This window comes from Galeopterus variegatus, unplaced genomic scaffold, assembly GCF_000696425.1.
Source record: "Galeopterus variegatus unplaced genomic scaffold, G_variegatus-3.0.2 Scaffold4000, whole genome shotgun sequence".
In the NCBI taxonomy this organism is placed as follows: domain Eukaryota; kingdom Metazoa; phylum Chordata; class Mammalia; order Dermoptera; family Cynocephalidae; genus Galeopterus; species Galeopterus variegatus.
This window is the reverse complement of record NW_007730111.1, coordinates 159886-179926: the sequence shown is the minus strand read 5'-3', so window position 1 is coordinate 179926 and position 20041 is coordinate 159886. Positions and strand designations below refer to the sequence as shown.

General features: G+C 54.7%; 1 protein-coding gene across 1 annotated transcript; it reads left to right on the top strand.

Annotated features, from left to right (window-relative positions):
- The first annotated feature begins 359 nt into the window (after positions 1–359).
- On the top strand, positions 360–15324 carry CSF2RB (colony stimulating factor 2 receptor, beta, low-affinity (granulocyte-macrophage)). Its single transcript, XM_008586493.1, has 14 exons — positions 360–436; positions 752–997; positions 1980–2103; positions 4705–4895; positions 6409–6566; positions 6646–6814; positions 7715–7850; positions 8099–8256; positions 9943–10082; positions 11032–11194; positions 12337–12427; positions 12617–12674; positions 13252–13355; positions 14024–15324. The coding sequence occupies exons 2-14, from the start codon at positions 925–927 to the stop codon at positions 15177–15179; spliced, it is 2721 nt and encodes a 906-aa protein (XP_008584715.1). The 5' UTR covers positions 360–436; positions 752–924; the 3' UTR covers positions 15180–15324.
- Positions 15325–20041: the final 4717 nt, after the last annotated feature.

Genomic DNA, 20041 nt, shown 5'->3' with positions numbered 1-20041 from the left:
GTGTGCGTGTGAGTGTGTGAGAGTGTGTGTATGTGTATGTGAGAGTGTGTGTGGGGGCGTGAGTGAGAGTGTGTGTGAGTGTGTGTGCATGTGAGTGTGTGTGCGAGTGAGTGTGTGTGACTGTGTGTGACTGTGTGAGTGTCTGTGTATGTGTGAGTGTGTGTGTATGTGAGAGTGTGTGTGTGTGTGTGTGAGTGTCTGTGTATGTGTGAGTGTGTGTGTATGTGAGAGTGTGTGTGTGTGTGTGTGTGTGAGTGTGTGAGAGTGTGTGTATGTGTATGTGAGAGTGTGTGTGTGTGTGTGTGTGAGTGTGTGAGAGTGTGTGTATGTGTATGTGAGAGTGTGTGTGGGGGCGTGAGTGAGAGTGTGTGTGAGTGTGTGTGTGAGATCACACCCATGGCGTTCAACACTCAGTGCCTTCCCAAAGCAGATGTGGGTGAGACGGCCACGGGGAGCTTGGCACAGGGCACATACCAGGCCTCCTCTCAATGGTTCTCATCTCCAGGGCACTGAGTGGTGGTACATGATGCACCTCTTGAGGGGGACCCACTGCCTCAAGGCCATCCAGCCCATCGAGCCCACCTTCCTCATGGTCAGGCCCGAGGAGACTGAGGCTCACGGGGAGGGAACTGTCCCAGGGCGCCATGCATCTGGGCCAGCTCTCTGAGTTCTCCTCCCACGACATCTGCTGTGGCCCTGGGACTGGGGGGAGGGGCAGGGGAGCTCCCAGCTGACAGCTCCTCTTCTGCAGGCCTACAGGAGGCAGAGTCCTGGGGGGAGGAATCGTCAGAGCCCAAGAGATGGAACTGCCCTGGCCCCCAGCTGGGCAGAAACACACAGTTCCAGGGCAGTGAGAACCCCAGCCCTGCCCATGTCCAGAACCCACCCGTGCCCACCACCTGCTGACCAGAGCTGACCAGGGAGATGACGCTGACCCAGGAGCTGCTCCTCATGGCCCTACTAGCTCTGTGCTGGGGCCCCAGCCCTGCAGGGGCAGGTAAGTCCCACTGCCCCTCCCCTGCCCCATCCTGCTCCTCACTGCTGGGCCCTATGGGGGAGGCCACTCCCCAGTGGATCTGTAGGAAGCTTCCAGACTCCTGGCGGCTCCGGCCTTCCCTCCGTCCTGCCCCCTTCCTTCATTCTTCTCTCTCCCTGGGCTTCCTGGGGCCTCCCCCTCTTCCCCTGCTCATGCTTTCCTGGCCTCCTGGAAAGTCCAGCTGAGGTTGTGTCACTTCTCTGTCTACATGTCAGTGTGGCATTTGAGGCATCCACCTCCAGGCTGGCTGTTCCAGCCTTTTCTCTGCCCCTCCTTCCCCACCAGACACTCTCTGGCCCTCTGACAGCCTCCACATTCCCACTTCCAGACCTTAGCTCCTGTGGGGCCCTCAGCCTGGGGTTCTCTCCCTGCCTTGGCCCCCAGCAACCCCCTTGTGCCCTGAGGCCCTGCTGGGTGATCCTGGGCTCCTGAGGCTAGATGGACCATCCACAGTGCTTCCAGAGAACCTGCGTCTGTGATAACTGTGGGAGCCACATTCCCTTCTCCTAACACCAGGCCCCAGGCTGAGGGTGGGGAGCAGGCAGGAGGCCCCAGGGCCAGGCGCTTCCACGTTGCATGTGAGGGTTGGGTTTGTGCTGCTCTTCCCAGGAGGCATCATGGTTCCAGGGGGCAAGGGCCTGTGCCTGATGCATGTCCCTGCCCTGAGGGGGAGACCCTGCTCCAGGAGCCCAGGAAGTGGAAATGTACCGAGAATCCACTAGAATATCGTGTTTCTGTTAGGAGAGGAGTGTTCACAGCCAGGACCCTCACCCTTGCAGAGCCTCTGCCCCATCCAGGCCACCTCCGCCTGGCCACTGGGTTCCTCCACAAGAATCTGAGAGACTCCTCTCCAGGGTTGGGCACCCTGGAGGAGCCAAGAGGGGCACTGACAGGGGACACCTAGAGAGGAGAAGGGTGACCCTTCCTGCCTCTTCCCGGTCAGAAACCATCCCGCTGCAGACCCTGCGCTGCTATAATGACTACACCAGCCACATCATCTGCAGGTGGGCGGACACCGAGGACTCCCAGCAGCTCATCAACCTGACCCTCCATCGCCGGTTGGATGAGTGAGTGACACTGGGCACCAGGGGTGAGGACGGGGATGCTGTCATGTCCGGCTGTGCCTCACATGGGACTGCAGGGTGGAGAGAGACGTCTCAGGGTCAGTCTTGGGTGGGACTGGACAGGGGACAGAGAAAGAGGGGAGACCATCCCAGGAGCTCCTGCCAGGACCGGGCACTGGTGTCTGATGTCAGGGTTTCTGGGGTGAGCCTTCTATACTAATACTGCTGTTGTTGACAGTGATGGCGGTGACAAGCTTCTCTTATTTAGTCACAATTTAACAAATTACCCTTAGCTTAGTTCATCCTCACTGTGAGGCAGGCAGGGCAGGACACGGTGCCTGTTCACAGATGAGAAAACCCAGGCCGTGGAGGTGGAGGTGAGGTTGGCACCCTGGCCACATGGTGGGGAGTGGCAGAGTGGGGACCCGCCTCTGCGTGTCTGAGGTGGGGGCTGACTCTGCTCCCCTAACCCCCCACCAGATGTGGGGTTTCTGCCATTCTCCACCTGGGGGCTCCTGTGCATTCGCTGTTTGGGGAAGGGACTGGCATCACTCTGGGATGTTGCAGAGTCTAAATCAGCCATAAATGAAACAATTAAACAGCTGGAGTCGTGGGGAACAGAGACACCCCCCGCCTTAATGGCCCCTGTGGGGAGTCGGCTCCGCCACACCTGCACCTCCAGATCTCTCTCCTGCTCTCCTGGTCGCACCTCCTCCACTCTCCTCAATGCCACCCCCACCCCTCCCGCCTGCAGCTGGGACATGTTTCCTATGGCACCGAGACCACAGCAGCCCCAAACTCCCACCTCCCACACTCACACCTCCCAGTACACACCTGCCCCCCGCCCTGGATCTGGCCTGGTCTCTGCCTCCTGCCCCTGCAGCGAATTACCTGTCTCAGTTGCTGTCTGAGGCCTGACTCGTGTCCCATCGTTTTGTTGCTCAGGGACATTGCTGCCACCACATTTCCCTCTCCTCCCACGTCATCGACAGTGTCCTCTCCCCAGGATCATTCCCAATCACTTTGCAAACATGCCCCATTTCCCCCTCAGATGCCACCAGGGTGCCTCCTGACTCCGTCCCCTGCAGCCCTGGCCCTTTCTCTGCTTCCCTTTACAGCAGCACCCCTCTGCAGAGTCCTCTGGACCCACTGTATCCAGTGGCCTCTCTAGTCATTCCCTCCTGAAATCACGCCCCCAGGACTCTGCTGCCCCCACCAGGCCACCCAAACTGCCCTTGACAAAGTCAGAAAAGCCCCCTGGGGCTAGATCTCACATTCAGTCCTCAGCATTCGTGCTACTTGACCCGCGGGCAGCACCTGACACAGATGACCACAGCATTCTCCTCGAAGCTCCTCCCTCATGTGACTTCTGGCCACCAGGCTCACCCAGTTCTCCTCGTGTCCCCTGGCCCACCCTTTTCAGTCCCCCCATCTGCTTCTTTCTTTCCTCTCAACTGCAAAAGGTGAGTTGCCCCAGGGCTTGGTTCTCAGACCTCCAGTCTTTTATACATATATCTCTATCCAGTCTGCAGAGATCCTGCCTCAGGCTCTGGGGACAACTCTCAACTATGGGTCTCTAGCCTGCACCTCCCCTAAGCCCAGACCTGCAGGAGCCCTTGCCTGTCCACGTCATCACGCAGATAACAGGCATCTCTGACTCCAAACTCCCTGAACCAAATTCTGCTCTCTCCCCAACAGACTGCTCCTGCCTCAGCCTTCTCCATCTCACTTTACTAATTGGGAGCTCTTGGTGGCTCAAGCTAAACAACTGGGAGGTTTTTGTTTTGTTTTTAAATCTCTTAACCACCTCTCCTTCCCCATCGTAGCATCCGATCCACCAGCAAATGCTGTCAACCTGATCTTCAAATGGAACATAAATCTGACCAATGCTGACACCACCACCATGGTCCAAACCACTTCCTGTCACTTGGAAATTCCAGAAGGCTCCTAACTGGTCTCTCTGCTTCTAATATTGCCATAACCCCAACCCAATCTATCCACAACCTAGGACTCAGAGGAATTCTTGTGCAGCATATATCAAAATACATCACTCCTTTGTTCATAACTCCCTAAATATTTTCCACTAACTGACAGTGAAATCCAATCCTTTCACCGTGCTCAACTCATCTCCTCCCCGCCAGCATACTCCACTCCTTGCACATTGGTCTATGCCCAGCCATGCAACACTCCAAACCTATGCCTGTCCCAGGACCTTTGCACTTGCTGTTCTTGTTTCCTGAAATCCCCTTTCCTCAGAACTTGCATGCTCCCTCCCTCACCTCCTTTAATTTTTTGCCCAAATGTCACCTTCTCAGTGAGAACTTACCTGTCCCCTTATTTCAAATTGCATCCCCCACCCTTCCAGCCTCTTCTCCCTTCCCTGCTCCATTTGTCTACATGACGTTTTCTCTGCTTGACATACTACATATTTTATTCAATGTGCAACCTGTGCCTCCTTCCCACAGGATGTCACCTCCATGGGCAGGAATTTATGTCTGTGTTGTCCCCTGCCAGGCCCCTGCCTCTGGATAAAGCCACACAATTAATATTCGATGAATGAGTGATTCTTATCACTCTGGGCTAATGCTTGTCCTCTCCTGACAGGGATCCTCCACAGCCAGTGTCCTGCAACCTCACTGATGACATGCTCTGGTCAGACTGCCCAGCTCCCCGCTGTGTGCCCAGGACATGTGTCATTCCCTACCAGCAATTCGTCCTCGCCGACAATGACTACTTCTCATTCCAACCAGACAGGCCTCTGGGCATCCAGCTCACCGTTACTCTGACCCAGCATGGTGAGGGGCTGGGGTCCCTGGCTGGGGCTTGGTGCACTGTCTTGGGCATGAGGGGTGGCCAGACTACAGGAGATCGATCAGGGAGTGAGAGTCTCCCAGGGGTGGAGACACTGGCTTGGAGTTGGGTTTGGGTGTCTTGAGGGAAGAGGATCCGGTCTCCTTATGATGGAGGCACTGGAGCAAGTGCAATGTGAGAGGCCCCTGCCCAAGGTACCTCCCCCTGCCCTGGCTGCTCCCATCATGGGCTTCCACCATAGAAGGCTTCCCTTCAAGAAGAACCAGTCTGTGGTTCACGTCGAAACGTATCAGTTTGCTAACGTTGGGTTTGGGTGTCTTGAGGGAAGAGGATCCGGTCTCCTTATGATGGAGGCACTGGAGCAGGTGCAATGTGAGAGGCCCCTGCCCAAGGTACCTCCCCCTGCCCTGGCTGCTCCCATCCTGGGCTTCCACCATAGAAGGCTTCCCTTCAAGAAGAACCAGTCTGTGGTTCACATCGAAACGTATCAGTTTGCTAAGTTGTTCACCTTAGTTGTCTCCTCTCATTTCTGCAACAACCCATTTTAGGGAGGAGGCCTTGAGGCCCAGAGAGGTTATGTAACTTACCAAAGTCCACCAGTGACAGTGACAGGTCAGACTTGCTGAGGGTTCAGCACGTTAGACGTGGGGCTCACTGCCCTCGAGGAGGGGCCCCCAGTGTGCTCTGCGAGTTCACAGCAGCCCATGAAACAACCAGTTGTCCGAGGTGGTGGAGATGATCATTTTCTATCGTTAGCCTTTATGTGACTATCTAGAAGAAAGAAATAGAACCGGTGCTTCAAACTCACGGATTAAAGGAAATTATTGCTTAGAATGAGACTAAATAAAAAAGCGGGGGTCATTTTATAAGAGTTTGTGTTGACAGGCCTGTGGCGGCTGTTAGGAGACACTGCCAACTCTTAATGTAACTCAAAACACCGTCCATTTAGGTTCTATTATTTTTGCCTTTTGACAGCAGGTGGAACTGAGACAGAGAGAGAAAAAAAGGAGCAAGGGATTCTGCCTGGGGGATGGAGATCCAAGAAGCTTCCTGGAGCAGGAGACATTTATGCTGGGCATTGACAGAGGGGAGGGGACCTGGGCAGGTGGGAAGGGAGAGTGGATATCAGGAGAGGGCGTAATATGAACCACAGTGCCCTCTGCTGGTGGGAGGCCATAAAGACCTCGTCGTGTGCAGGGGAGGAGCCTCAGGACAGAGGTGGCTCCTTTGAGAGGTGAACTGCCAGCACCTTTTATCCAACTTGTCTTAAATATGCACAGCAACCTGAGGTTTCATTCACTTTCACATTTAATCCCCACAGTTTTGCAGATGAGGGGCCTGAGGCCTGCAGAGGGCAGTGGTTTTGTTCAAAGTCACACAGCTGATGGGGACAGCATTTGGCTAGAGCCCCAGTGTGTCCACACTAAAACCCAAGCAGGCCCTTACCCACCCCACAGCATCCAGCGCTATGTTCCCCTAACTTATTCTCCCCTGCAGTCCAGCCCCCTGCATCCACGGACCTCCAGATTAGCACTGCCGGGGACCATTTCCTGCTGACCTGGAGTGTGGCCCTCGGGGGTCCTGAGACCCACTGGCTGACCCTGGGGGACCTGGAGTTTGAAGTGGTCTACAAGCGGCATCATGACTCCTGGGAGGTAGGACGCACAGCCAGCTCTGCCCGAGCCTCAAGGGACCAGCCAGCCGGCACCTCCTCCAGCCCCCCTCTCCCAACAGGATGCTGCCACCTTCCACTCTAACTCCTCCCAGGCCATGCTGGGACCAGAGCACCTCATGCCCAGCAGCACCTACGTAGCCCGAGTGCGGACCCGGCTGGCCCCGGCCTCAGGGTTCTCAGGACGGCCCAGCGAGTGGAGCCCAGAGGTTCGCTGGGAATCCCAGCCAGGTAATGGAGTCAGAGCCTGGGACATGCCACTTTGGGAGGAGGATGGGATCCTTAGGAGCTCCTGGGACAGTAGGAGTCTAAGTGTCCACATTTGTGGGCCCCCAGAATCTACTGTTTTACAGTTTTATAGCAGCTTCCCTAGGCCAGCCCTGTCTCCACTGCAAACTCTGCACAGGCACACTCTGGATCTGATTCACTTCGGGATGCACATTCTCTGCACAGTTTCTGCTAATAACAATTACAATAATAATAACAATAGCATTCTTAGCAGCTGTGTTTGAATGAGGGCTATTCTATGAGTAGGGCCTACCGATATCATGTTCAACCTCCCACACTGAAACTTAGTTACTACTCCCATTTCTCAGTGGAGGGTGTGTAGGTTCACAGGGTTCCCTCTCTGAGCTGTGGGTGCGCTGCTGGCAGGTTCAGGCTGAAGTTCAAACCCTGATCTTTTTGGTCCCAATGCTCGTGATCTTCCTAGGCCAGCCCTGTCTCCACTGCAAACTCTGCACAGGCACACTCTGGATCTGATTCACTTCGGGATGCACATTCTCTGCACAGTTTCTGCTAATAACAATTACAATAATAATAACAATAGCATTCTTAGCAGCTGTGTTTGAATGAGGGCTATTCTATGAGTAGGGCCCACCGATATCATGTTCAACCTCCCACACTGAAACTTAGTTACTACTCCCATTTCTCAGTGGAGGGTGCGTAGGTTCACAGGGTTCCCTCTCTGAGCTGTGGGTGCGCTGCTGGCACGTTCAGGCTTAAGTTCAAACCCTGATCTTTTTGGTCCCAATGCTCGTGATCTCTCTGTGATGAGTCCCATGGTGGGCCCCCACTGAGAGCTGTGGGATGATGAAGGAAGGAGTGTTGAGGAACTGCCTCTCCTCCCAGGAGACAAGGCCCAGCCCCAGAACCTGCAGTGCTTCTTCAACGGGGCCCACATGCTCAGCTGCTCCTGGGAGGTGAGGTCGGAGATGAACAGCTCAGTCTCCTTTGGCCTCTTCTACAAGTCCAGCCCCGATGCAGGGTGAGTGTCTCCTTTCTCCACCCCCTCCCCTCCTCTCAGTCTTAGTCTCTCCAGGCCTCCTTTTGTCCCCAGGGTCCCCAGCAGATCTCCTTTCTCCACCCCCTCCCCTCCTCTCAGTCTTAGTCTCTCCAGGCCTCCTTTTGTCCCAGGGTCCCCAGCGCAGAAGAAGCCACAGCTCATCCTGGACCCTCTCCTCCCTCCTGCGGCCCCTCCCTCCTCCCAGCCCTCAGTTCAGCTCTGATCCTCAGGGAGGAAGAATGTTCCCCAGTGCTGAAAGAGGAGGTCAGCAGCCTCTACATCCAGCACAGATGCCACATTCCTGTGCCTGACCCTGGGACCCACGGCCAGTACACCATCTCTGTTCAGCCCAGGAAGGAAGAGAAATTTATAAAGAGCTCAGAGAACAGTGAGTCTGCTCCAGCCTTTTGTGCAGAGGGTCAGGTCCCCTCATTGTGTAACCTAAATGAACTTGGGGTTTCTCATGACCCAGTCTTCATGTTTGTCACTTGCAAAGAAATGCAGTCCAGTGATCAAAGGTGGACAAAAGTAACTCGGATCTCTTCTTGAAGTTCTCAAGAAACAATGGTACAACAATGACAATGGCCAAAAATATGAAGAAAAGTGCAATCGATAATCCCCGGGAACAGGTCTTTAAAACCTCTGTTCCCTCATTCCTTTGGTCTGCTTCCTTCTCCAACCACGCTGCTGCTCCGAAGCTCCTGCTACTGACCACAGCCTCCCAGTCCTCCCAGCAAATCTTTCTCTTTCATTTCCTGATCGGACATTTAATGATGCCCAAAGTTCTCCTCTGACTGCTAATCTCAGTGTCGACATAATCAATCTATGATTTCCTTTTCGATTGGGGGCTGGGGTGTGTACAAACAGATCATAGATCCTTGCAGGTTAATGTCCCTCATTTCTGTCATGTAGCAAGAACCCCAGTGCAATGGAACCTCCTCCTCTGTTTCACAAGTTCTTTCATCCAATCTTTAGTGCAAGTCAAAGGCAGCAGTCAATTTGTCTGAGTCACCTGGGTCTGAATCCACCACTTACTCTCTTGGTGTCCTCACTGGGGAAAGGGGTTCCTATGGTTCGAGTGCACAAAATACATAAATGACCTAGTATGATGCCTTGTGTGAAGGAGGCCTCAACGAATTACAGGCATTGGCATTATTTTATAAGAGCCCAGTGAAGACAGCAAGGCTGTGAGCATTCGATTTTTTCTGATGGGTAGACAGCTCAGAGCAATTGAGTGACTTAAAGCTGCACAGCTCGTAGGATGTCAGTCAGAGCTGGAACCCAGAACTCAGACTCTACGCTCAGTTTCTGCTTTCTCTGGCCTTTTCCTCTTCCAACTTGTGGGTTTGCTGGCCAACCAGGAAGCGCAGGCTGCAAGGGGCTTCTCCTCTCTCTTTGGACATACTCTGGTTGGAGAGAAGGGTCACCTAGATGTTATTGAAGGCCTATTACAGCTGGGGCATTGGGATTTTCCGGTGGTGAGAACCTGTGAACTGGTCCTGGCCTTTATACATCTCCCTACACCTGTGGGAATGTCAAGGGAGAGGATCCCAGAAGAGACCTTAGTCTCAGAGACTCTGAAGCAGTGGGGTGCAGTGACTGAGCCCACGACCGTGGAGTCACGCTGCCGAGGATCCCATACCTGTGTCCACCCCTGCTTAGCTGCTTTTCCTTGGGCAGGTTTCTTGATCACTCAGTGATGCAGTTTTCCTGTCTATAAAATGTGGGGTGAATAGTACCTGCAGTAGGGTTGTTAGAACTGAGTGAAATAGTTCAAGCGGAGTGAGCATGCATGACAGTGCCTAGAACACGGCCTAGATCCATCGATGGTGATTGAGCTTTGGGCTGCCTTACTACAAAGCGAGTGTATCTCAGCATCTCAGAAGAGGAGGGCTGCACAGATCAAAAGACATGATATGGTGAAATTGGGGGGGGGGTGACAGAGACCCCAACATGGGCAGGACCTGGGGTCTTAGGCCAGTGGAGACGGCACCTGTGTCTGACATGGAACACAGGGAATGTTCCGTTGGTGGATGTATGTTATGACCACCCTTAAAAGTTTCCCTCCTTCCAGTCCAGATGGCCCGTCCCACCCTCAACGTGACCAAGGACGGAGACAGCTACAGCCTGCGCTGGGAAACAGAGAAAATGCAGTACACACACATAGATCGCACCTTTGAGATCCAGTACAGGAAAGACAAGGCCGTGTGGGAGGTGAGGCCTGTGCATGGGGAGGGACTTGTATGGTGGGGAGGGCAGAAGAGCGCTACCTGCACCCAGCAATGACAGTCAGAGTTAGACACTGGGACTCGGTGATCAGGACCCTGTGCGGTTGGAAGGTCACTGTCCCAACTCTTGCTGAAGGAGCTGAGGCTCGGTGAGGTGATGTCACTTGGCCAAAATTAACAGCTGACCCTGTGTTGCAAGGGAACACAGACCATCAGGGCAGGGAGGGGCTGAGAGACCACTAGGAAGAAGGTTTTCAAAGTCATAAAGTCTTGAGGACCTTTCTTCAGAGGAATTTCATCTGGAACCAAATTTGTGGCCACTAAGAGCAGGGCTGCTCCCGATAAAGCCGGTGAGGCCCCAGCCCAGGGTACCATCTCCTGCCCACAGCCCCAGGCAACCGCTCAGCTTGTATGCAGAACCTGGGGGATCCATAGAGCCCAGAGCAGAAACCACAGAGCCAGCCCCAGACCTTCAAGCAGGAAATGGGGAAACTGAGGCCAGGAGGGAGGTGAGCCAGTGGTGGAGCTAGGAGCAGACCCCGGGCTCCTGAATTCCCATCTCAGGTTCCACAGTCCAGTTGACTTGCACTGCATGCCTAGAAAGGCCACAATTTGGGTCCAGGCTACCCCACAGAAAAGCTGGGAGGTTGAGAAGTCGCAAAATGAGGGTGGGACAAGGTGACTCCTCAGGGCTCTGGGTATTGGTGTTGTCATATGTCAGAGGGCTGTATTGCAAGAGGTGAAGTCCCTGGTCCCGTTCAGAGTGCTGTCCCTGTGCGGGCACTGGAGTAGGGTCCTCCGTGGTGGGAGTGGGCTGTAGCTGCTGGGGCTGACGGGCATGTTCCCGTGGGAGGGTTTGCAGCTGCACCCATGAACACCAGCCCACGGGCCCAGCCTCAGCCTCAGCACACCTGCTGACCCATGCAAACCCACAGGACAGCAAGACAGAGACCCTACAGAACACCCATGGCATGGCCTTGCCAGCTCTGGAGCCTTCCAGCACATACTGGGCCAGGGTGAGGGTCAGGCCCACCCACAGAAACTACAACGGGATCTGGAGCGAGTGGAGTGAGGAACAGTCCTGGACCACTGAGTGGGGTATGTCTCCCCAGCCTCCACGCACCCTCTGCAGCAGCCCAGCTGAGCAGAGGACTGGCATGGTGTGGGCACAGAGAGGCGAGGCTCTAGACCCCACCCCACCAGGGCCTCCTTCCCTCCCATGTATCGTTAGTTATTGGAAAGTGACACCTGGTGTGCAACACAGACTGCAGGTAAGGACTTGAGGGAGCAGAGGACAGCAGGTCTCACCATCAATTCTCCTTCAAACTGGGGTTTAGGCCTCTAGTAATATGGCCCTTGAGTTCATAAGCCTTCATGGCAACCACTTCCCAGTTGTTCTTCAGCCCAAGCTTCCTGTGACCATGGCAGCAAAGACATCAGAAACTACAGGCTGGGGCCTGGGATTGAAGGGTCTCATCTGATTGCTTAGCCTTCCCCACCTTCCTACACTTGTTGCTTTCACTGGCCCCTCACCTTTTACCATATGGACCCCCAGGACACATCACAGAATAAAACAAGGCCCAAAGGGTGGTTTCAGAGAGAGGATGGAGGAGGTGTTCAGAGTCAGCACCCAAGTCCACAGCCAGCCTTGGCAGAGGAGCAGCTCCAGGGAGGCGGCCACCACCAGGCAGAAAGGAGGGCTGGACCACGGGGTCCAAGGGAGGGAGAAGAGGAGAGTTCCAGAGGGACCCAGGCTGTGAGGGGCTCAGGGCTGTGCAGCACGAAGTGCCAGGGGGCTCCTGAGGGGCCTTTGCACCTGCTGCTTCCACTGCCAGCGTGTCTTTCCCATCTCCACCTCTCCGATCCTCCCTGTTCCTGGGGCCCCAGCTTTGATGCTGCCTCCTTCAGGAAGTCCCCTGAGGTTGCCATGGGCTATAGTAATTGCCCTCCCCAGGACACCTGCTGCTACTGGGAGGAATCAAACCCTCCTGTGTCCTTCCCAGCACTTTGAACATTATGAGAGGTCAGATCAATGGCCTCTTCTCCTTAGCACGTATCTGGCCTCTCCCCCTACCAAAGCCCCCAAGGCAGTAGCTTCTGGAGCCCTATGTCTGCACAAAGCATTGTCTCAAGGCTGGGGGCAGGGACCCTGAGCCAGCTCCTCCCGCCACCCCCCTCCTGAGCCCCAGCCTGTCCCCTGCCCGATGCTGACTCTCCTGTTCCTTCCTGGCTGCCGGCAGTGCTGCCCACGTGGGTGCTGGTGCTCACCCTGGTCCTCCTCAAGCTCGCCTTGCTCCTGGCCCTCCGCTTCTGTGGCATCTACGGGTACAGGTAAGGGGACTCCATGGGTTGGGGAGATGGTCCCCAGTCCCCGGGAGCCCCCAGGATCACACAGCCAAGTTCTCTTTGGTTCCTTCTCTGCCACCCACATTTGGGGCCTCAGTTTCCCCTCTGTACATGAGCATGGGAGCAGCTAGCTCTGAGGTCCCTGGTGGCTGTCACCTCCCTGGTGTCTTCCAGGCTGAACAGGAAGTGGCAGGAGAAAATCCCCAACCCCAGCAAGAGCCACCTGTTCCAGGTAGGATCTGGCTGCAAGGGGCAGGGTGGTGGGCTCCTGCCTCCCATGTCTCTGTCCCCACCTCCTCTTTCCCCTTCCCATGGACTTTGCATGTGGGGGCGTAGGTGGGCCAGGGAGGGGCCTTGTAAGACTGGAGAGCTGGGCCAGCTCTGGGAAGTTCATCCCTGCCATTCCCTGGACACCTGGTTGGAGGTGCCAAGCCCCACCCTGCCTGCCCAAAGCGCTTGTGGAGCCCCATGGAGAAAACGGAGTGAGGGATGCCCCAGTCCAGGGGGTCTCCTGGAGAGGGTGATACAGCTACTGAGGTGGGTGGGTGGTGGGAGACAGAATGGCTCCCCAAGGACGGGACACCTGAGTTGGGCTTTGACGAATCTGGGGTGGTGCCAGGTGGTAAAGGCCACTGCAGGCCAAGGGCATCTCCAGGGTGGAGACAGGACCCTTCAAGAAGGGAGCTGAGGGGGTGGGACGTGAGGCCGGGGGCATCCCAGCGGGCTTAGACACCCCCCAACTGCCCTCTGCCCGCCCCACCTCCCGAGGCCCCGTCACACCCACAGACACAAATGTCCTTCTCCTCCAGAACGGGAATGCGGGGCTCCGGCTCCCAGGCAGCACGTCGTCGGCCTTCAGCAGCAGGAGCGCCCCCCAGGGGCCGTGGGGCAGCCACTTCCCTGAGCTGGAGCGGTGAGTGCACGTCAGGGGCTCGAGTGAGGTGGCCTCTGGCCTCTGAGCACTGGGAAGAGATCCAGGGAGGTCGGTTTGCACCAAAGCAAGAGGCACCCTGGTTGGACATCAGGAAGAACTTCCTGATTCCCAGGTTAGGGAGGAAGAGACAAGGGACCTGCCTAGCTGCAGAGGACTGGAGCATATGACCTTTCCCTGCCCTGCTGCCCAGGGAGGCGCCACCTGCAGAGGCCTCATGGCATAGGTGAGGGCTGTACACCACGGGCCTCAGCGCCTGTGCTGGCAGCTGCCCGCAGCCTTGGTAGGGATGGCAAGGGTGGCGGAATCAAGAGAGGAGTGGACAATGCACAGCCAGGGCCTGACCTGGCCGTGAAAGTGAGCGGACTGTAAGCAGCAGAGGTGACAGGATGCCAAGCTAGCAGAGGAACACCTTGAACTAAGCTTAGAGGACAGAGCCCATGATCCTCGGGGGAGACTGAATCAACGCCACCGGCCCTCTCTGGGCCCAACTCCCCCACCTTGCCCTGCTCTGGTCATTGCTATGAGCCCTGGATGGGGTCAAGCCTCCAGGAGCACCACCCCCACCCTGCCCCATCCTGCCCCCCAAGCATGAGCGGAATCAAGTGCCCAGCGTGGCGCCAATGTCTCTGCCGGTGTTCTCCCCACAGGGTGTTACCTGTAGGCTTTGGGGACAGCGAGGTGTCACCTCTCACCACTGAAGACCCTAAAGATGTCTGTGATCCATCATCTGGGCCTGACAGGACTCCAGCTGTCTCGGGCCTACCCACAGAGCAGCTCCCCTCCCCCCAGCCCAGCGGGCCAGTGCCCTCAGGCAGGCGTGAGCGCCAGGTTTCCAGCTTCGACTTTAATGGCCCCTACCTGGGGCCGCCCCACAGCTGCTCCCTGCCTGACCTCGTGGGCCAGCCAGAGCCCCCACAGACAGGGGAGAGCCCAAAGCCGCCACCCACAGGGTCCCTGGAGTACCTGTGTCTGCCTGCTGGGGGGCAGGTGCAGCTGGTCCCGCTGGCCCAGGTGATGGGGCACGGCCAGGCCAAGGATGTGGAGAGGAGGCCCAGCCTGGGGGCCCAAGGAAGCCCCTTTCTGGAGTCTGGGGGAGGCCCTGCTCCTCCTGTACCTGGGCTGAGCATGGGTGGGCAAGGACCAAAGGACAACCCAGTGGCTCTGCCCACGGGCTCTGGGGACCCTGCGGACACTGTCATGGCCTCTGGTTATGTCACTACGGCAGACCTGGTGCTGACCTTGTCCACAGGGGCCCTGTCTTACTCCCTGTCTCCCCCACTGGGCTTCCCCTCAGACCAGAACTTCAACCTCTGTCCTGGGCTGTCTGGTGGGGCCCCTGAAGACTCGGGCCCCATGAAGCCAGAGTTTGAGGGCTATGTAGAGCTCCCTCCAGCCATGGGCCAGTCCCCCATGTCCCCTCTGGGCAGTCCTGCCCCTCCTGTGGCCAGCAGCCCTGTTCTGAGCCCAGGGGAGCCCCAGGGAAACATCCTGAACCCAGGGGAGCCTGAGGCAGATGCAGCACCAGCATCACCATGCCCCGAGGGGCTCCTAGTCCTGCAGCAGGTGGGTGACTATTGCTTCCTCCCTGGTCTAGGACCTGGCCCTGTCTCACCCCAGAGTAAGCCCTCTTCCCCAGGACCCTGTCCTGAGATGGGGAACCTGAACCAGGTTTTTCAGGTTAAGAAGCCCCCATGTCAGGCTGTGCACCAGGTGCCAGCCATTCAGCTCTTCAAAGCACTGAAGCAGCAGGACTACCTGCCTCTGCCCCCTTGGGATGTCAGCAGGCCTGGGGAGGTGTGCTGAGCCCCCCTGCCCCCAGTCATTTCTGCAGAGTTGGGGGGAGGCTTCCACGTTGAGGTAGATGGAGACCTGGATAAGAGCCAACCACTCTCCTGTCCCCTTGACCTTCAGCAGTCACTGCCCCCTCCCCTGTCTCTCTCTCTCTCTCTCTCTCTCTCACACACACACACACACACACACACACACACACACACACACACGTGTGTGGGGCGTGGCAGCTGCAGAGACACCTGCCATGCCTGACAGAGGGAGAAGGGAGCTCCTGGGAGAATCCAGTTGACTTATTTGTAGGCTCTGAATTTTTAGGGCTTTCCATACATACGCATTCCATCTCCCCCCTCGTTTTCTTTTCTATCAGATTTCCTTACTTTTTCTATTTTCTTCCTTCTTTTTTCACTGATTTTTATTAGAGTGAGGTTGGGGTTGGAGCTGAGCCCATTCCAAGATGGAGACAGTTCTGGTTGTGTGTAAGGACTTGGGTTTCCGGCATGCACTAGCACACATGACACGGTGCTAGCCCAGGTGTGGGAGGCAGGAGGGTCGTGGCGGGGGGGAGGGCCCTGGGGTCAGGCAGGGGCAGTCCCAGACCAATCTGAATTGTCACTCCAAGAAATGGGCACGGCAGGGGGACCTGCGAGGGGAAAACGTGGGAGGCTGTTTGGGAGCTCCTGCTGGTTCTCACAGAGATGACTTGGGGGAGGGGGTCTCTGGAGAGTGGAGGCCCCGTGTCATGTAGAAAAGTCACTGATCTGGGCAATGCCAGTTAATGGCCTAAGTGATGGAACCTGCAGAAAATCAGGAGGGCATGTGAGTCCAGAACTCACATCTACTGTAGAAAAGTTGGGAAAATTGTTCAACAAATTAAAAAAGGAAAATGCTCAAAGGGCATGTGGGCTTTAGGGCTTTCAGTCCGCCTGGCCCTGCTGCCCTCCCCTCCAGAAAGACCGTGCAGCTCCCACTGCCACTGGCCACCTGTGAAGGGCTGTGGGTCTCTGTCTGGGCCTAAACTGGGGTTTGTGGTTCTTTGAAGTCTTTGTCTTTCCGATACACGCGCAAAAAAAATGGCATTAAACTGTTTTAATTTGCATTATTTAATACTTATCAAATCTGCACATATTTCATATGTATCTTGGACATTGCTACTTTTTTTACTGGGTCTTTGTTCTGTTGGATGTAATCTTTTTCTGATAAAATTTTTAGAACTATCTACCTATGGTCTTTCAGGGATGGTGCAAATTTTGTCCCCTTAGTTTGTGGTTTGTCTTACAATTTCATATATGAAGCTTCCTGGTATACTGAACGTTTACACAAAGAGATCTACAAGGGAACCGCTTTTCCACTCTTGGTGTCAAATTTACCAACACCATCCCCACCACAAAGTCGCATTTGTCCCGATTGATGTTTTTTCTAGTTCTTTTTGTGTTTCAAGCTTTTCATGTAAAATTTTAATTATTTTGCAACATGTGGATGGGTGACAAAAATCTAGTTTTATGTTTGTCCCAAGCATGGAGACAGGGGTCTTGGCAGCATTTGTTGAATCCTTCATCCTTTGTCCACGGTTCTGAAATGTGACTTTAATGGTATGGAAAGTCTTTGCACATCTTTTGTCGGTTTCTAGGCTTCCCGTCTTACTCCCTTGCTCTCTCCATGGCATCCACCCCTACCCCCATTTTGATTGTTCTAGCTATATAATAACATTTTAATAAGTGGTGGGGCAAGTGCTCAAAGAAACTTTATACACAACTTAGATATTCATCAGTGGTGAAATTCACAACAACATAGTACCCTCAAAAGTGGAATCCCCTGTTTAAAATGAATGACATAGATCTCTATGTATTAGAAATAAGTCCAAGATATTACCGGGTATTGTTAAAGGGCAAAAAACTGCAGTAAAATATTTTACCAAACCCTAAACTTGTGTGTATGTGTTGGAGTAGTTGCAGGGTGGGGTGTTGCTATTCAAAACCCCGATTGCATTCTAAGGAGGGTGAATTCTGTTCAACAGAAGGGCCCCTGGTCTCGGAGGCACTGCAGTGAGCGCGGGGTGGCATGTGGGGCACGGCAGGTGGAGAGACACATGCCATGCCTGACACAGTGAGGGGGAGGCTCCTGGGAGAATCCAGGAGGGGGTGAGGGAAGAGGAAAGATGGTGAGGGAGGGGAGGATAAGGAACGTACTCGCACTGAGAAAAGATCACTCGTTGTGATCTGAAGTTCAAAGTTAGCTGGGTGTCCTGTGTTTGATTTCTCGTCCTGACAGTGAAGAACTGAGAGACTGAGTTCCCATAGAAACAGCTGAGAATGATCCAGAGTTTATTCCTGGCAGGCCCTGCTCAAGTGATTTACCGGGATCAACTCATTTAATCTTCACAACGCACTGAGGCGGATACTATCTTTATGGTCTCATTTGTGTGACTGAGGAAGCTCAGGCACAGAGAGGTTACATGACTTGCCCCAGGGCAGCCGGCTGGCAAGGGGCAGAGTCAGCATTTGAACCTTGGCCCTCTGGCTCAGAGCCTGCCCTCAAGAACAAGGTCTTTCCCCCACCCAAATCCATCCAGGGATGCAAGATGATCTGTGTGGGTTGGTAAGACAGAAAAATCCATACTGAATTGATTTGGTGGCAGGGGAGAAGATTGAGCCAGAGGTGACCAGGAGAGATGTTTGTATTTCTCCAGGAGCTAAATAATGAGGGTGCATGACCGCACACACTGGAGTCCTGGCCTCTTTCCCTGAGAACCCAGTCCAGGGCCATGCACATCGTGGGTGATTATAGGTGATTATCGAGGAGCTGTCGCAGCTCGAGGCCTCTATGAAAGAGGAGACGGAGAAGGAGGCAGCTGTCCCAGGACTTACTGCGGGATAAGAGGAGGGAAAAAAGCAAAACGGGGCAGGAGAAGCCCCTGGGGCCCTCCAGACCTGCCATGTGCCCACCCCTGGGGCTTGGGCACAAGAAATGCCCCTGAGAGGAGCCCATGTTGGACAGAAGCAGCCAGGCCCTGGGTCTCGTGGCATTGGTCACTGGCAAGGAAGGAGCCAAAGCAGGGGGCTGCCAGCAGCTGGGCTGCAGGCTCTCTCCAGCCTGTCACTGATTAATTTACGACACACAATCATTGCCCAAGCAGATTATTTGCCCTAGAGGGAGACTTCGTTTCAAAATAATCCTTTCCCACCCCCACCAAAGGCAGCCTGCACACAGTGGCACTCAATCAATGAGCGTTGGGCAGCCAGCGGAGGTGGTGTGGCCAAAGGGTTGAAATTAGTGATTTGGGTCAAGGTGGGGTCCTGAGCAGCAGAAGTGACCTCATCTGCCAGGGGCCTTGTGTCTCCCTCCAAGTGCTAACTCAGGTGGGCTCCTTAGGGGAAGCCCCTCCTGCTCTCTCTGAAGCCCCCCAGGTCCACCCAAGCAGAACGCTCTCAGCCTCTCTGTCTCAACACTTGGTTTTGTTCCTTTGCCTTTGTCACCCATGTTGTAATTCCTGGCTTATACCTTTGGGTCCCAACCAGACTGAGAGCTCCCGGAGGCCCAGCCACTGTCTGGTTCATCTCAGGCTTCAGAGCCCAGCTCATGCACGTTTGCCGTGTGTGTGTGCGCGTGTGTGTATGTATGTGTGTGCGTGTATGTATGTATATCTGTGTGTGTATGTGTGCGTGTGCGTGCGTGTGTGTTGAAAGCGTTTTTTTGCTGGCAGGTTCTGGAAATCTGTCATTTCCTCTCCTCCATCTCCTCATTGAGGCGACTCAACTATTCTGCCAAAGGCTGTACACAGTGAAGGAGTTTGACTAATTGCTGGATACCAGAGGCAAACACATGCACCTAAAGCTTCAGTTTCCATGAAGACCATGCAGAAGAGAGCCAGAGAAGAGGACGAGTTTTTATTCACCATTTTTTGAAGTCTTGGGGGAGATGCTGAGGCACTCTAGTGGCCTGGGAGGAGGTGAGCCCAGCAGGTGGAAGCTGGTGTGGCACATGCTGCTGCTCCTAAAGAGGTCGCCAGATTCAGGAAAGAAAAATATAGGATGTCCAGTTAAATCTGAATTTCAGATCAACAACAAATAGTGTAAATTGTTTATCTGAAGTTCAGATTTAAACCGTGTCCTCTATTTTAATTGACAACTCTATTCTCAGCTCACATGTGCACAAAGATGTTCATCCCAGCATTGTTTACAACTGCAAAAACTCAGAGACAATCTAAATGTCCATCAACAGAGGAATGGCTTGAATGAATTGTGGTGCATTTGCATGGGTGTGAATACCAGGAAGCCACTAAAATGAAGAAGGTCTACTTGCAACAAAGAAAGATTTCCACCAGGCACGCTGTGAAAGGAGCTACTAAGTTGCAGGCTGGGATGTGGATTTCCTCTGGGAGGGGTGAATTTGGGGTTTAGATCTTAGAGTCTCTTTAGTGGGATCATTGCCTTCCATGGCCTGTGGATGCTGACAGTGCAGGTAATGACCTCCAAATCTCTTACAGACCCAGGAGGAGGGCTGCTTCAAAAGGCTCCCCGAAATAAATTTGAAATGGAAGGGATGGAGTATGAGGAAAGGTTTGTAATGTATATGTAACAAGGTGGCAAAACTGTAACTCACTACGAGTCCCCAAAAATGGCCTTGATAAGTCTTTTGGGGTAAGGGGGGGGACCCTGAAGAGCACATTCGAGCAAAAGGACATGTCCCTTGGGCCGGCCCGGTGGCGCACTGGATAGTGTGCCGCTTGGGAAGTGCGGCTGCGCTCCCGCCGAGGGTTCGGATCCCACATACAGACCGGTTCCCGCTCACTGGCTGAGCGAGGCACGGGAGCAACACCGAGGGTTGCGATCCCATTGCCGGTCCTGGTCCGGTACGGGGGCGACACTGAGGGTTGC

Bases quoted from the DNA above. Each gene is read 5' to 3' on its own strand.
- CSF2RB (XM_008586493.1), top strand. From the start codon at position 925: ATGACGCTGACCCAGGAGCTGCTCCTCATGGCCCTACTAGCTCTGTGC. The intron at 2,104-4,704 runs GTGAGTGACACT...CTCTCCTGACAG, and splicing joins CTCCATCGCCGGTTGGATGA to GGATCCTCCACAGCCAGTGT. The intron at 12,675-13,251 runs GTAGGATCTGGC...CTTCTCCTCCAG, and splicing joins GCAAGAGCCACCTGTTCCAG to AACGGGAATGCGGGGCTCCG.